Below are 17,056 nucleotides of genomic sequence, written 5' to 3'. Positions count from 1 at the left end.
CCCTCAGAAGAGTAATGTATATCACGGATTCTCTCAGTTTTCATTAGTACACTATCTCAATTTCTCCAGGGAAATTATCTTTGAACAACATATCACTCTGCCCTTGGAACCATCAAACTGACATTTGACAAAACTGTGGAAGGCTCATAAGTTAAATTTAAAACTCTGTTAAACCTTGCCTTACACATCTGATTGAGCCTCCCACGGAAACAATTAGGAAGGCCAACACCGGAGGCTGGTGGGAAAATTTCCAGCACTGGTCAGTATGTTATACATGGGAAAAATATCCATGTTCTCTTTATCTGCAGCCAGAAAAGTTTGGGAAGTATATAAGCTGCTGTAACTTAAATGAAAAAAAAAAAAAAAATTACTGTACTGATTCTTGTGCTCAGAACATTTTTATATTGTATAGGTAGAGGGTATTGTATAGGGAAGGGGTTATGCCAATGCATTTTCTTGATTGCCATCAGTATTAATAGCCCACCATGGTATAAAACAGATCCACCATTTTTCTAATCATTCTAACCTCATATAAATAGAGATGAATAAAATGACAGCTAAGAACATATTGATTAGCAGAAATTAAAGAAATTAATAGATCTGTTTCTTAAATTAAGTTTTGACCTTAATGATGATTCAAGCTGCGAAAACTTAACACTTCATTGAAATCCCACAATAAACTCTAATCATACGCTACAACTTATTTAGGACTCTAGGGATGAAAGTTGGCAGGGTTATGAGGACAGTTTGCTTCAGCAAGGTCAGCTGGTTTTTTAGGTCAATAAAACATAACAGAAATTGCACCTCCAACTGCTGAACAAATGTTTCTGCATACCAATCATTGAATTCCAGTGAAATCAACCATAATGACAATCGCATGGCATAAAACCTTTTTTAAGCTCTCTCTGGCTAGAGAGATTTTCAATCAATGTTGAGTATGTTCTGATAGAAATGCCAGAATGATCCATTCAGACAATAACTTCATCATAGACAACTCCAGAGTAAACTCATTTAATTAATTTCTGGAAGAAAGAAAGATTCTGAAAATAAATTAAGTATTTCTTTTTATAATTCAGGTGTAATAACTATCCAATCAAGCACATTACAATGTGCTTGTAGTAGACAATAAAAAGAAAGCGTTTCTCTCATTCATTACTGCAATCAATAAGCCTCTAATTTCAGAAACAAAATTTTCCAGCTGGAAAGTAACTTGCGATCGCAATGTGCATTAAAGCACATCAGGAAAAAAAAAACCCTTGTCTTGTCAATCTTTTCATAATGACCCATCTTTTGCCATACAGTTTGAAGGCATCTACGTCTGAAACTTCTCTGATACATCTGAACTGTGAAATGTGAACAATGCTGTGCAAAAAGTATACATTGACATAAAAATTCTGAAAACTTCAGCTCTGAACGTACTATACAGGCAGATTGGACATTTGCCATGATTCTAGTCAAATGTACTTCATGGCAACCTGATACCTGGAACCACATCTGCAAATGCAGAACTTTGGTAGGTGAAATCCACCTGGACCGTCTTTGCAGTATACACCCTCCTTTATACTCCAGTCCGACCGATCTATGAAGACGTCAACACTTTCTACCTTGATACTCATTGAAAACCAGCTCAGTTCCTGCCTAAAGCAAAGCTCGTTCAGTACAGCAAACAAAATTTTGTGCAAGTTTCAATCACCAATTCCAAAAAATGAAAAATAAGGGACGAGCTTAAGAGTACAGAACTGCCTTAAAGACCTGTCACAGGAAAAAGAGAAAAAAATAGCGACTCTGAAACAAATGGGGAAAGAAAGCAAGAGATGACCCTGTAGTCCAAACCATATAAAGTTATTAGTTTCTCGATGTTTTAACACTTCACTAATTTACACTTTACAGCCATTCATAAGCATTGGGGAAGAAAAATTAACATTGAGGCCTACTAAGAGGAAAAAAAAAATGCTGACAATCAATTTTTACTTCCAACAAGCACCAAAAGACATAATACTTAATAAGATGATAAGATTACTGAAAAACGGTGCACAAGTACAAACCCTAGCTAAACTAATCTAAAACCTGGAAGAAAGAAAAACATGAATCTGACTAGATAATACTACATACAAACACAGCATATAAAGCATACACATACATACACCTCCCTTGCAGTTATGTTCTGGTCCAGAATCTGTCCAGCAGAAAGAGCTAAAAGCTTCTGAACCAGAAGCTGAACCACTGCAATACATCCTATTATGTCTGCAATAACAGTAAAAGTGGTGATGGTCAAGTATTAAGAATAAGTCACTGATCTTAAGAATAAATCTCTCTCTATACTATTGTTATTGTTCAATCCATCACCTACTGGGTTGGGTTGTCCACCAAAAAGTTGATCCCAATGTTGAAATCCCTATACAAAGATAATAAAAGTAAAACTGAAAGAAGAAAAAAATCTTCACACAAAACAACATATGAATTGAATATGTTGTTAATAAACATTTTTTTCTTACTGATTTTTGACAAAAACATTTATTTACTGTAAAGTTTCTGATCTAGAAATGGAACGACCAAAAACTTCACAATGGGGACAAGCAGAATAAAAACAAAACCCAAAAAGAGACAAACAGAAGTTATTACTACGAAATCAAAATGGCCAAATAAATGAAGCATCAACGAAAGCCTTCATTGCAGAAAGAGCAATTAAATAGGAGAGCAGAAGATACTGACCTGGAAGTCAAGCTGGTTGGAGTAGGGATGAAAGCAGCAGTTTGGAGAAAAACAAATAGGGAGGAAGACAGCAAAAGAGAATAAAGGGAGGAACACATTAGTTCTTCAAAAATATAACAAGCAAATGTTATATCAGCAGATTTTATTAAAAAAAAAAAAAGAAAAGGAAAGGCAAGGGAAAGCGAGAAATAAAATAAAATTTCTGTAGCAGTATATCCTTGCTGTGCACTGAATAAAACAGAAATTTTAAAGTAAAATGGCACCTTGTCATTTCTGGACCTTGAAGAACCATCCATATTTATAGCCATCCAAATGTATATACACAGTGAGTGGAACAAATAAATTAGGTGGATATTGGTAGTGTTCACTGCCACACAAATGTCTCATCATATACCACGAAGTCTTTCTTTGAACCAACATAGGCTTGATGACCCATGTTCAAGTCTTCCCATGAAAGCCAAAACAGCTAAACAATGTGGCAGCTTGTTCAAAGATATCATTTAGAAGTTCACAAAGCACTGTACCTATTAATCAAAAACAGAGATTTGCCCCCTCCAGGAAATACAGCCCCTTCCAAAGCTGAGAGCAATTTTTTTCTTCAGTCTGAAGAATAAGGTTAACACTTCATGACTGAAAATATGCCGATGCTTGATAACTTATTTTTTAAAAAATACCTAACATGCCCTTTCAATTAAGCAAGACAAAAAAATCCCTGGCTGACACCCAGCTAGACAAATCATTAAAGCTGCCACTGGTGCACAGCTTTTCATTCACTTACGAAAGGGAAAATTTCTAAAAGGCACAAAAATACTTTTTTTTTTTTTTCAACACAATTATTCTGTATGCTGATATTTTGTCATTTATGCAATGAATTGTCAGTGCTGTGTGGACTTATTTTCATCAGAATTCAAATCGAAATCGGTTCAGAATGAATTAATTGTAGGTTGAACACCCCAAGAGCTTAAATGTATATCTATAGCTTTATTACCCAAACCTTAGAACTGCAAAATGGGTAACAAAAAACCCAGTCTGCTTGTTTAAAAGCAAACTGCTTTTGTCTGACAGATATATAGTATTTGTAAATGAACTTCTATATTGTTGCAAGCTTTGCTGACAAGCTAGACTCAATCAAGCAAATGACTGACCATCTAACGTAGCACTGGAGAAAAGGAGATTCAAGATTTTGCATTCTATACTGTGTTCTCATCACTTCATCATCAAGCTACAGCATTTCACTCTTAAACCAGCAGCAATCTGATTAGGATTACAATATTTTAGTTCATAGCCTGTTCTCTTACAGGAGGTGAGGTAACATGCTAGTCCTGCTCTATCTCTTATCAGCCTTTGCACAAACTCCTTCTGTGTCCCTGGGGATGAGTAAAGTTAAGAGACCACTGTGTCTTGAATTGCGTTTTGCAGCCTGACAGGCAGTCTGGTCTCTCCGGTATGGGCACTCAAAGCAATTGACAACAATGGATTTTTAAACATGGCCCTGCCTGAGAAAGCAATTCTTAATCTAGTTCTTTTCCTCAGAATGCACCATTTTCCTGCCAGGAACTTGTCTTCCTATTAAATGAGGTTCCAGACAACAGCCGGGATGCTGTGTTCAATGTCAGGACCCGTGGGCAAGGGCAGCCTCACGGCTCCTTTTTCATCCTCAGTTTCACACACGCCTGTACAGTGTCCTTTTTTCTCCCAGTCGTTCCGATTCAATCCAAAGGGCACAGAGCAGGCAATAGGACACCTGCATTTCTTGCATTCTGAGCGCACTTAGTTACAGTTCTCATCCCTAAGAAGCCACTCAATACAAGCAATGCGTTTGCATGGATATTTACGGAATGTTAAGTAAGGTAAAATTAAGACAGAAATGCTGTGCACACAGGTTGCTAGCAGCATGCTATTCTTGTAAGAGCACAAGACTGTGAGGAATATTCTGGTTCTGAAGACTGAAATTGTGCACGCAATTGCAGGCAGCCACACGTCATAATCAGGTTCACAAATTTATCAAGCTGCATCTTAAAAGCAGTTAGGTTTCTCATTCCCTTTGTTTCTTTTAAAAAGCTGTTCCAGAGCCTTCATTCTTCTGAGAATTAGAAAACTTTTTCTTCCTTTCTTTCTCTTTTCAGCCTAAATGTATTAATGGATAATTTATATCCACTGTATTATGTGTCAACACTCTTTTACTTAAATCACACTTCTTTCACCACAGCGCTTACCCCTTCACATATTTATAGAGAACAAGCATCCCTACAGAGCCTTTTGCCAGAGAAACAAACCACTGTTGTTTAGACTCCTCCTGTGACATGAGCACTCCGCGCCCTTAATTATCCCACCAGCCCTCTCTGCACCTGCTTCCAGTTTTAATTCAACCTTCTCGAATATGACTGATGAGAAGTATGCAGCAGCGTTCCACATGGAGTCTTGCTAGTGCTTGATGACATGAATACCCTCCTGCCCTTACGGCAAACGTTTATTCTGACACATCAGGATTCATACCTCATTATTTAGATGGCTCATAATGACACTCCCATAAGCAAATTCACCCAATCTTTCTCTTCCTAAACCGTATCAAGGATTGTCCTTAGCTTACAGCAGGCAGTCTTATTGGTCCTAACTTTACAATCATGTATTTTGAACTACTGTATTTCACTTAATTTCATGATTCAAAGTCCCTAGCATATTTCATAAATATACCTTTCATTCTAACACCATTAATAAAAGCAATAAACAATATACTCCTTCCATCCTGACAGTTCTTTTTCAGCCACAGTTACCTCCCTTTGGCTAAGGCCCTTCACATGAAAATTTAAGCTGATCACTATCTTACCCAGTTTCAGTTGCAGTATCAAAAAAAAAAACAAACCAAACAAAAAATCCACACCACATTTCCTTCATCAAGAAGGCCAAAGAAAACCATCAATCTAAGTTTACCAAAGGTATGTTATGCTGGAATATATTGCATTTAATTTTAACTTGTTCTCATTATAAACAGATAAATCATGAAAACCATAATAAAAATTACCAAACAGCTTTAGTATAGGAGGAGGAATTGGTTCTCCTTTGTAGCAATAAGAAGTTATAAATTACAAAATTAATATGTGTGGAGTAATTTAAGAAACAGACCAACATGTCTGTATGTATGAGGAACAGTATGAATCATGAATCTTAAGTGATGCAACTCAGAAGTGTGATAGTTTCTGAAGCAAGAAAATGAAGCCCAAAGAATTACCATTAATATGAAATCTTCAGGATTATTAATAACATTCATCTGCGAAATAGCATACATTTATAAATTTAACTGCCTATACCTTGAAGCAGATATTTCTACCCTTGAGTATTTGACACTTTCTGTGTCAACACTTCATGACAAATCATAGAACATTAGTATTCATCATCTTGTTTTAATTCTTATTTGAATTTTTAAATGATTTATACAAGTACACCTCATTATGCTGATGAATGTATATATGAATATAATAAATACTGTGAAGATACCACAGCCTGCAATACTCTAGATTATAACTCTCTCAGAAATTTATGTCTATAAATTTTGAGAATTTATGTTGTTGCAATTATCTTGCAATGTAAGGTGTTGGCATAGCAGTGAACATGGATCCCAGCAAGTAAATACATTTCAAAAGAGCATTAATTTTCCTAAAAAAAAAAACCAACCCCAAAACAGAGAAGCCCTTGTATCTGAAGTTAGGGGAGATGTTGAAGATATATGGTTTCTGATCAAGAAAAAAAGAAGGAGAAAAAGTAAGGACAGAAAATAGTAACCTAGACCACATTACATGAATTACAAAACAGCGGGATAAAAAGGAAAGAACATTTTCAAATATGCTTCTGTTAAAGTTGTAGTCATTTTCACAATGCTTTATTCCCATAAAGTGGGTAAACTGAGCTTTGGCTCCACCTCTTCCCTTCAATAATGAGCCAATCAAGTAGTCATTACAAGCAGAAAAACTAGTAGCACTTCATAAAATGTTACAGCAATTTACACTCCACCTAACCCCCTAGGAAAGGGGAATTTCAACATCAAAGTTCCCTCTCTAGGGACACCAACAGGTGGCACAGTTATATACAGATTTAGATCTTTAGGCCAATATTTTTAGAAAATAAGGAAGAGGGAGAGAAAATAAATTAAATTTTAGAGAAGCCTAAGGTGAGCATGGTTAGATATAGCCACTCTTTAAAAATAGTTCCCTATTACACCTTTATATTGCTGGCAGATTGCTGGCCTCATTGCACCAATCAATGAATCTGAGCCTGTGCTTATGCATGGTGGAAAGTAACTTTAAGACTCCATTACCAGGTAAAGGCAGTAACTTCTGTTGGTGAAATCAATAATAGATGATTTTAATGTGAATTCTAGCTTACAATAATTAACTTATATATACTGTGCATATAGGATTTTGGAATTAATCTTAAAAGTTGTACATCAAGAGAGAAACTTCATTAAAGTTAATAGAGTTCACAAATCTTAGAGCACGATGATGCCCCAAAATTGCAACATACAACTATCCTTAGCTGGTAATGCCACAGATATCTTATTGTAAGCATTACAGAAGCACTTAAAGGTTAATAGCAAAGCTTAACTACTACATCCTATTCAAAATACAGAATATCCTGTACAAAAAGTCTACGCTTACTCTGTGGTAACAAATTATTTTCTGAAAAGCTCAGTATCAACACCCACATCAACAATAACAGACTGGAAATTGGTGTCCCAAAAATTTCACTGATAAAAGTGCACTGAATTTTCAAAAGAAAATTAATACAAAAATAGAAAATTCTGCCCAGTACATAATTCATTATAAGGTTTCTCAGACAACAAGAGGTTGTATGCTGATGAGGCTGTAGTAAGAGCTCTGCACCCCTTAGGTCCTTGTTTCTTTGTAATCAATAATTCTCAATTTTATTCAAATAAAGCTACTGATCTAAATGGATTCTTTATCTCTTTTTTATATAAAATATTTAAATCAAATTAACATTTACTAATAATTTTAAATCACAAGCTTCATTACCTCATCATGTTCATCTTTTAGTCTCAATTGCCATTTTAATATTCAAACATTCAAGGCAGTGATTGCTACTTACTAAATCTCTTAAGCAAAAATTTAGCATGCCTATTATTGCATCTAGTGTCACACAGTAATTCTGTAGGTTTTATAGGCCAGTGATGATATCAGTTACTGTTTCTGTAAAAACTATACAGTCGGTTTCCGCCAGCTCGGTCACACCTGGAGTCACTATATTACAAGCCCAGGTCTGTAATTGCCCCTACAGCACATGCACCAATGGGTGGAATAGGCAGCACTTGCTTGACCACACAAATTCACTAATCGTGTTATCTTTTTCCAATATGCTGCTTTAGGATTTCAGGAGAGTTTAGGCAGAACTCACAGTCACGGTGCATAAAGTGACCACTCTTCATTACTAACTTCCTCTGGTATCTACTTTACACATTAAAATCGATGCAAACGCTAGAGTATTCTAAACCTCTGAAGTCATGAAAGAGGCAACTGCTAATCAAAAGTGTCCTCCTGTAAACAGTTCTATTTCCAGTACAAATCTTTTTTCACTTAGAATTTGAGGTCTTGGTTCTCAAGACACTTTGATAACTATATACCATTCATCATTATCATTATTAAACCCTTGCTAGATGCATGCAGAGAAAGATAAGTTTTGGCAACAGACAACTGTGAGGGTTGATAAGTCATCATCAGTAACAGATGCTCTACACATCTTCCTTTCCAAGCTGGCCGTTTTTCTCCCCCTAAGGTAACCAACATTTCCAGCAGATCTGCCCCTCTTTCACAGTAATTTTCCCTGATGGGACAGAAAAGTGCTATGTCTTCACTGAAACTACAGCAATAACCACAACAATGAGACCCCTTAAACCTCTCTTTTGGAACCATGAAGTGCTTTTCTTCTGACTTGATTACTAGAAAACAATTACATAAAATATTTGAAAACATAAAATTCCTTCTTTCATTTACCTTAGAGGTGCTAAGTACAGGAAGGAAACAAAGAAATAGATCCATTAAATTGCTTATTAATCAAATAAATTGCAGCATACTGTATGGGACAAGGATCCAAGAATCATTTCATCACAAATGGCATGAGACAAGTGGATCCCAAACCCCTCCTGTCTCCATTAAGGAGACTGTACAGCCTTCCCAGAAATAAGACAAAAACTGCGTGGTCAACATCAGATAATAGTCATTTGAAGCGGACAGAGACTACAAAACCACTTAGAAATAGTTACAACTATTATTAGTCACGAGACTGGTTAGAAATACTTACCAATACTTTTCAGGACCTCTGAGAGCTAGCGATGCTGTTCACACTGGAGAAGCACATGTGAGGACAGTTTTGATTTATCAGTTACTAAAATGTGGGGTTGTTCCCCAATGAGGTTTTCTGGGAGCATTGTTGTCACTGTAAATTGCCTATGGCTTTTCCTATATGTGTTCCTTTCATGGAGACTACTAAAATCCTTAAATCGTTCCCTTCAGCAGACAGGAAATGCAGCTCTTGGGTAGCCTTTTTTTCTTTGCATTTCTGATTCAGTTTTACAAGACATAACAAATATTCTGTTAAAAAGCGTATTCTACTCTTAACTCCTCTGCTCTGCAATGAAGATCAAGTAAATAAAAATGCCAGATAAATAATACAAGAATTACCTTTCTAACTCAGCAATTTTCTTATCTTTGTCATTCTTCTCATTCTCAACCTCCTTGAGTATTTCTAGAAGTCTGTCAACCTCAGCCTGAGCTTTGCCACATTCTTCTCTATAGTACGATGCCTCTTTGTCAAGCTGTTTCATTCTGTCTGCAAATTCTGGATTCATCCGTGCCTCCTCTTCAGCCTCATGAGCCTTCAGAATCAATATTTAAAAAAAAATAACGATGACAATAATTTATATAGCTTTAAGAGCTTTAATTCTTCAGTCTTGGAGTTCAAATTTTCATTAAAAAGGATTATGGGTATTTCTGTCTGATGACAATATTTTCTACAGATTATAAAAGGGAATGAAAATATGTTCATAGCCTAAAATTATAGTCAAATGCTCTCGCCCTGAAGAGGAAGGGGATTTATTATGGTTTTTTACATATTAAAGCGACCGTATTTTCAGGGTGTTTTTTAAATTAAAAAAAGCACCTTGTACTTCATTTAGTTCACATTAAGCTTTTAAAGTGTTTCAAATATATGGACAATTTCTTAATAAAGCATATTCTCTCTCTTTCCCCACATATATACACAAACACTTCATCCATGTATATATACACACACATAGATACGTATATACATATTGTAATCTGTATCACCACATGTTTCAAATGCAGTTCGATACAAAGAATTTAAAAGGCAGAAATTGTTTTTATGCAGTGCTGTTTTTAAAAGACAAACGGATAAACTAAAAAGTTGCCTGCAGCAGACATTTTACCCAATAATCCTTTTTCTCTTATCATTAATACTTAACCTGAAACATCAGAAGAACAAGCCCATTGGTGAAAACGGCACAAACCTGGCAAACACATGCATGGATGGGTGGCAGTTTCACAGACAAGAAAGAACGCAATGAATACAACAACAGTACAGAGCCCACTCTTACTCCCATCAAACCTAATGGCACAAAACCAATTAACTTCAATGGGAGCATGATCTGGCATCAAGTGCTTTAAACTGTTGGCTGGAATAATCACAGACAGATGGAAACAACAATGCACTGCAATGCTTAGCCTACCCCTTGCTTCCCATTATTCCTAATTGGCATCTTGAAAGAGCAGGCAAGGAAAAAACAAGTAGTTTAAGGCAGTGCACATTAAACATAGAAAATTCAGATAACATTCTCTCGACATACAGGAATTTCACAAAAATTCAGGATATTTAGAACTGAAGGTCCTCCAACTATCTTATTACGCAGAGAAGACGTGGACTTATTTATCTTCTTAATTTCAGGGAACAGACAATGCAAGCAAGCAAAGAAGGAAATGCAGATCAAAATGAAACATGCGCGTTTTGGAAAGAATTCATAAACTACAGATACTAGAAGGTTCATACTCTTTGCAATGGTTAAAATTTTCTGTATAAATAAAGAACAGGTCTGGGTTTAGTATAAATACAACAATTAAAAAATTGAAATTACTACAGAAGAAACTTAGGGAGTTTGCATGTAACATATCATTTAAGCATGAGGATAATAACAAAAAGGATAGTAGATTTTAATTATTATATATCCCACTGTGAGATTTTTATTCAGAAGAAATAGTTGGTTACCAAAATAAGCCAAGGGAATGACGTGAGAAGTCTACTGAACTTACTGGCCTTGCTCTTCAAATACTCTATTTGGGATAATAATACATGCTCCAGCCCTGAATTCTATGCAGATACATGACTTTACTAACACCTTGTTTCAAGGTAACATCACATGAGTATCTTGATTGTAATGTTTGGGTGAAAAGCTAGCAACACATTCCTCTTCATCCTCACAAATCTTCCTGCTTTAATAATAAACTTATTTATTTTATGCTTAGTGTTAACTGTGTCAAGAAATCTACTTTCAGCAAGCTTTGTAATTTTTTTTAAGTAAATGCAATACTCAGACTCAGGGCTAATTATGTGAGAGACTGTGTATCAACTTCCAGCTGCAAACCAATTTTCCATCAACTCTATTAAGAAATTAGACAATGTTTTATCTTTCCAAAATGAACACTAAGTGTTCTTTTGCAAAGAATAAATATATTTCCATACGTAAAGGTAAATTCACTCTAGGAAAAAAAGAAAGAAAAAATACAACCCAAGTCCAATCTCTAAGATACTAAGAAAACCTTGCAAGGAGTGTGGTGTTCCCTATTGCTCTTCAGATTTCTCCTCCTCTCCTGAGGATAAATCCAGAACTTCACATTTCCCTTCTAGAGGCCATCACTCTTTCATATTCCCCCATCACCTTTCTTTCCCTTCTGTTCATTTTAGTGTACAATTCACTTATTTACCAGCCTTGCTTCCATAATTTCATAAACAGGCAAAACACCCATCTCCCTGCTTCTAACCATTTTTTTCTTCACTTTAGCATACAGGAACTCTCAGCTTCAGCCCAAACTTTTTTTCACTCCTAGTTTTAACCCAGGACAAGCAGCAATGCAGAAGAAATAGAGAAGCCTGTCCTTTTTTTGCTCTTCATCACTACGCTGGACGTTCTATGATGAAAATACATAATTGGGCAAGAACATGATGGAGTCACCAATGCAAAGGTGCCAAATGTTCAGCTATCATAGAATACCCCTGTCACACAGCAGCTCAGAAATGTACCGAACAAATTATCTACTGCACAGCTTATAACTAAAACATCACCTGAAATAATAGCTATAAATTTTATTCTTCCATTTAGCCCTATAATCCTTGCTCAATAGCATGTTAAGGAAATTAATGTTAGGTTCGAAAGTATTTTCAACTCTTGTGCTTTCTGGTACTCATGCCATTCCATATTTGTGGGATGTGCTTTTGGAAAACTACGTAGCACTAACTTGGTCATTGTATTTCCCCATGGTTCTCAACACAAAGCGGAACCTATAAGATATGATCAAATCCAATATGATCAAGTATGCAACCTATACAGGGTTTTGAGGTGCAGCGCAGTTATCCATATGTCCCATACAAATCAATATAAGCATTCAGTTCAAAGACAAGTATAAGGCTATTCTAATCTATTGAACAAACAAACGATCCCAGTATTGCAAACCACCAGTAAAGTTGGTTGCCTGTACTTTTACAAGCACCTCCTATAGAATATTTTTTGGACTATTGGCAAGAGTCATATTTCTACAAGGGCATTGCCTTAAAGAAGAAGGAAAGGAAAGTTAGTTAAAAAGGGAGAGCAAGAACATAAAACATTTTTTAAAAAGAGCTTTCTGCAGGTGGTAGTCTAAATTGCAGTGAGTCCCTTGAAGGGAATCCTCATGTTGTAAACAAAGCTGCTGATACTACCAGAGAGCAAAACACAATCCATCTGACATTCCCAGGCCCAAGGCATACAACTACTCATAAGAGCCCTATTATATTTTATGGTTTTGAAAGCCGTGTTTGGATTTGAACTAGGTACTTTTTTTTAATTGTTACATACAGATCGGGGGTGATTTGTTGACAGATGGAACTTGACTTCTGAGGTCAAACAGTAGGCTGAAAGGAGATGAAAGGCAGCTCAGCTGATATTGACTCTGCTTGCACTTGGACAGGGCAGATTTCTTTGGCTATTTTGCAGGCTGCGGGAGACAGGCTTGGATCACTTCTAACCAGAAGCTGCATGGTTATCACGTCAATCAGGAAGTCTCTACCTATTACTGCTGTCCTCTCTTCTACCCCCCCCCCCCTTTTTTTTTTTCATTTCTGTCCTCCTTTTCTCATTAAATTCTCTGTTTTCTTGGGGAGAATACATTTTCTGTTTTTATGGGGCTTTTATGGGGAAGAGCGAGTGGTTCATACATACCTTTCAGCAAAGTAATTGATCTCTTAATCTGTATCTGTAAATGATAATACTTCTGTGTGTAGATTGGGCTAGTTTCAAACTAGCACACTTGATTTATGATGTTTTGTCTCTCAGTCTTGTGCCTTTGCTGTATGTCATTTTTACAATTCAATAAAAATGGCATATTCACTAATTCTTACAGTAATTATGTATCTGTTCTGACATTTGCTTAATAAGTACTACAAATAATTTAGAAGTAAAGTAACATTTCCTCACGTAAACCACAAATTTCGTACAGAAACACTGTAATAGTGTGGCACAGACATGCAACATGAATTATTTAATCTAGTAAAATTTTATGCTACAATCATGCATGCATTATTCTGCATGACAGAAATGGATGAAGTGTTTTATTTTTAAAGCTTCAGACACAAACATACACAGAAATCAACCGAGTACTTAAAAAAAAAAACCAAAAACAAAACCAAAAGGAACAGCAGAGTATACATGCAAGAAAATACTTTGTAAGATCCTTCAAATTCTATTACTTTCAATAATAAACAAACAAACAAAAATGCTGTCACATTAATATTTTTGTAGTCTCCTTAAATTTAAAGGTTTTTTATTTAACTTCAGGGACTGCTCTAAATAATTTAGAGTCGATTCTGCAAGTACTTTAGATTTTAATCTGGCATTGCTCTGATGAAGCATTTTGAAAATTAAGTCCTTACTATTCAGAAAAAGGTTCACCAGAACTCCAAACTAAGTACATCATTGTATTTTCATTACAGGACAAAAACAATCGTGTAACTTCTTATAAACAATTTTGCACAAGGATTCATTGACTATTTCAAAAAGTTCAGCTTTCAGAACAAACATGAAAAAAACATGCACCCAATTCTGTTCATGTCTTATTCACACAGGTGAATACATTGTGAAACCATTTACTAGAGTATGCAAGATTGGCCCCCCTTTTGCATCATCTCCACTTTGGTACCCAAATGTGTATAAAAATAAAATACTTCTATCCATTGCTGTATTTTAAAAACATTAGATTCAGCAATATATGAAAGTCTTGGAGTTGATACCTGGGTGACATAGTAGAAAAAACACATTCCACCACAAAAAAAAGTGCTATATTACTGCATGGGCTAAAAGAGGTCTACTCGAGATTGGCTGTTATTCCTCTGACACATGTAAACAAAAGAGCATTAAAACTTCAGTATTTTAAGATTAAATTGTCATATGGGTTTTTATAACGTTATAATGCTCAAACAAAAAAAAAAGTCAAGGAAACATTCTATTAAATAAAGTATCATAAGGATTTGCAGTACAAAAATCACAGGTAACTTTCAGGTAACTGCTATTATGCCACCTCAAAGTACAAAGGTGAAATCTTGGCCTTGTGGAATTCTAGTATGTTGCTATTGACTGCAATCAAATCATGATTTCATTTCAAGACCTTAGGTGGCTTGGGGGGAGAAGAGGATCATTACTACTTACATTTTTAAAAGTAGACTGATATATGTAAGTAGGAGAAGAAAGAAGATGAGCAAGAAAAGTTTATTTAAGAAAACCTGTCTCGTGGATATACTACGATTGCTGCCTGGTGCCAAAAGAAAAGGATCTTGCATCCATTATTTTGGAACTGCCAACAGGCTCTCCTTTTGAAAATTAAGCACATAAAGGCAGAAAAAATAAAATAAAAAAAGGACTGACTGACTTTGGAATACCACACACAAATAGACTGGGAAGTAACAAACGAATTCCATAAAGCAGAATAACTAATATTGAAATAATGACTGGAAAGCCTTTATGATAATAAAGGGAAAAACTAACACAAAAAAGACTCCAGTCTGGAAAGACATGCACAGTAGGAGTGCAAATGATATGACTAGAAACATAACTACCACAATGGTGATCCAAGATGATACAGAAAAAAAAGTTTTATCATTCACAGGAAAAAGCTCTTTGACCAGCAGTGTGCTGGATGGTAAAGGTGATAATATCGGGCCTTGTGCTACTTACAATCAATTTATGACTGCATTCTAAAAACAGTTAGCCAACTTTAAAAGTAAATACAGCACATTCTGCGGGACTCTCTTTTCCCATACATAAGTCCTGACATATCCATTACGTGGTTAGAAGCTACAAAACTTAGCAATAATAGACTCCAGAGCTGGAATCCTGCTCCACTGACATTCATGGCAAAATTCCCATTGACTTCAGTGAAGGCCATATCTTCCTTAATGCATAGTACCGCATTATTTAATCTACAAAACCAGTTCTTAAATACATACTATCCCAAAGACATGGTAGTTCCAGCTATGATTACTATGTAAAGTATAGCTTGTAAACTACTATTACAGTTACATCATTTTTTCTGTCCTGTGATGCTCACGGCACACTAAATGTAACAATCTCAGCCAAAAACTGAAAACTGTTCTCTGCAGAGAAAATGTTTGTTATTGCTCTTCCTCAAATTGAAAAAGGAACGCAGTCAAGTCAAAAGGGCAGATATTGCTCAATTAAAGCAGACATTGGCAAGAATAGTAACGCTAAACAAGCCGAAGTAATACTGTTTGGCTTTTTCAAACACTGCCCTTTGCATTCATCATTTTATATGTCAGCATTTTCTTAGACTACATACAATGTTTCCATATTCTTAATATATATGCAAAGATGGAGTCTTTTCTGAGTAAAACCCATCTGAACTATTTTAACTATATGATTTTAATCGTATGGAATTTTGACAATAGCACCAGTCACTTCCTAGATATTATTACTCATATTCACATAATCAACTCGGTCACTTAAGATAAACTGAATAAATTAGAAGTTATTTGAGTTTGAAGGATCAAATAAAGTACTGCAGCAGGAGGAATTAAAAAGCAAAGCAAAGAAAAAAAATTAAAATCATCTGCATACTTTTTCTAATGGAGAAGTTGAGGACCTGAAGGCTAGGATGCTTATTTTCTCAGAAACACTGTATGTACCTACTAAATACATTTCACATTCTTAAAACGGCCTTGAAGTCCACAAGGTTCATTGATGTGGATATAGTGAATGTAGCATAGTGAGCATCAGAAGTATTCTGCAAAGCTCCACGGAGGAAGAGCACAACACAGTAAGGGAATGGATCCTCATGCTTTCATATGTTACAGCGGGCATTTTAAAAAAGAACTTACTGGATTGTACATCTGATTGAACAACTGTTCAGCTTGCTACATTGCAAAGTTGGAAGGGAGTGAAGCACAGACAGGAAAAGAAGGAAAGATCCAGGAAAACAGCATTAGCTCAACAAAACCAATGCATTTGCACAGAAGAACTTGTCATAAAAACGTAGAAATTTAAGATTCTAAACATTCCTTGGTGAAAGTGAGAGGCACTGAGGAAACATAAATGTTGACTTTGGCTCCTAAAAAAGAATAGCTGGAGTAAGAAATTTAAGGTTTGTGTTACTTTCCCTTTCTCAAGTTAAATAACCCATGAAATAAAGAAAGGTGTCCACTTTTGATGATACATTAAGTGCTGGTCTCAAGCAATGAATCACGAGAAGTGCTTTTGGCTGAGGCTGCAATTTATCACCAAAGCTTCAAAGATGGTAATAATAAAAGATTAATTAAATTGTATCATTAAATTTATTACTTTGTTTTTCTTTAACACAAGACTGAATTTTCTATGCAGAATGACTTTCGAACAGTACAGCTTGGCAAAAAGTACTTTAGCAACTGCAAATATGTCAGTAAGCAAGTAAATTTAAGATAATGAAAAACAACAAAAGGAGGAAATTCTAGAGTGGATAATAAGATTATATATATACACACACACATATATATATAAAACACTTAGCTACCTATTAGGTAATTCCTG

General features: G+C 35.5%; 1 protein-coding gene across 1 annotated transcript in view; it reads right to left on the bottom strand.

Annotated features, from left to right (window-relative positions):
* Positions 1 to 17,056, bottom strand: part of ERC2 (ELKS/RAB6-interacting/CAST family member 2) — a 366,168-nt gene that overhangs the window by 147,378 nt on the left and 201,734 nt on the right. The window contains exons 10-12 of the mRNA XM_009880932.1: positions 16,372 to 16,407; positions 9,402 to 9,595; positions 2,713 to 2,724 (exon numbers count right to left, since the gene is read on the bottom strand). Of these exons, the coding sequence (XP_009879234.1) occupies positions 2,713 to 2,724; positions 9,402 to 9,595; positions 16,372 to 16,407 (242 nt within the window). The remainder of the gene's footprint in view (positions 1 to 2,712; positions 2,725 to 9,401; positions 9,596 to 16,371; positions 16,408 to 17,056) is intronic.

The sequence above is a fragment of the Charadrius vociferus genome, unplaced genomic scaffold (genome assembly GCF_000708025.1).
Source record: "Charadrius vociferus isolate BGI_N301 unplaced genomic scaffold, ASM70802v2 scaffold63, whole genome shotgun sequence".
In the NCBI taxonomy this organism is placed as follows: Eukaryota; Metazoa; Chordata; class Aves; order Charadriiformes; family Charadriidae; genus Charadrius; species Charadrius vociferus.
This window is presented reverse-complemented; position numbering and strand designations above follow the sequence as displayed.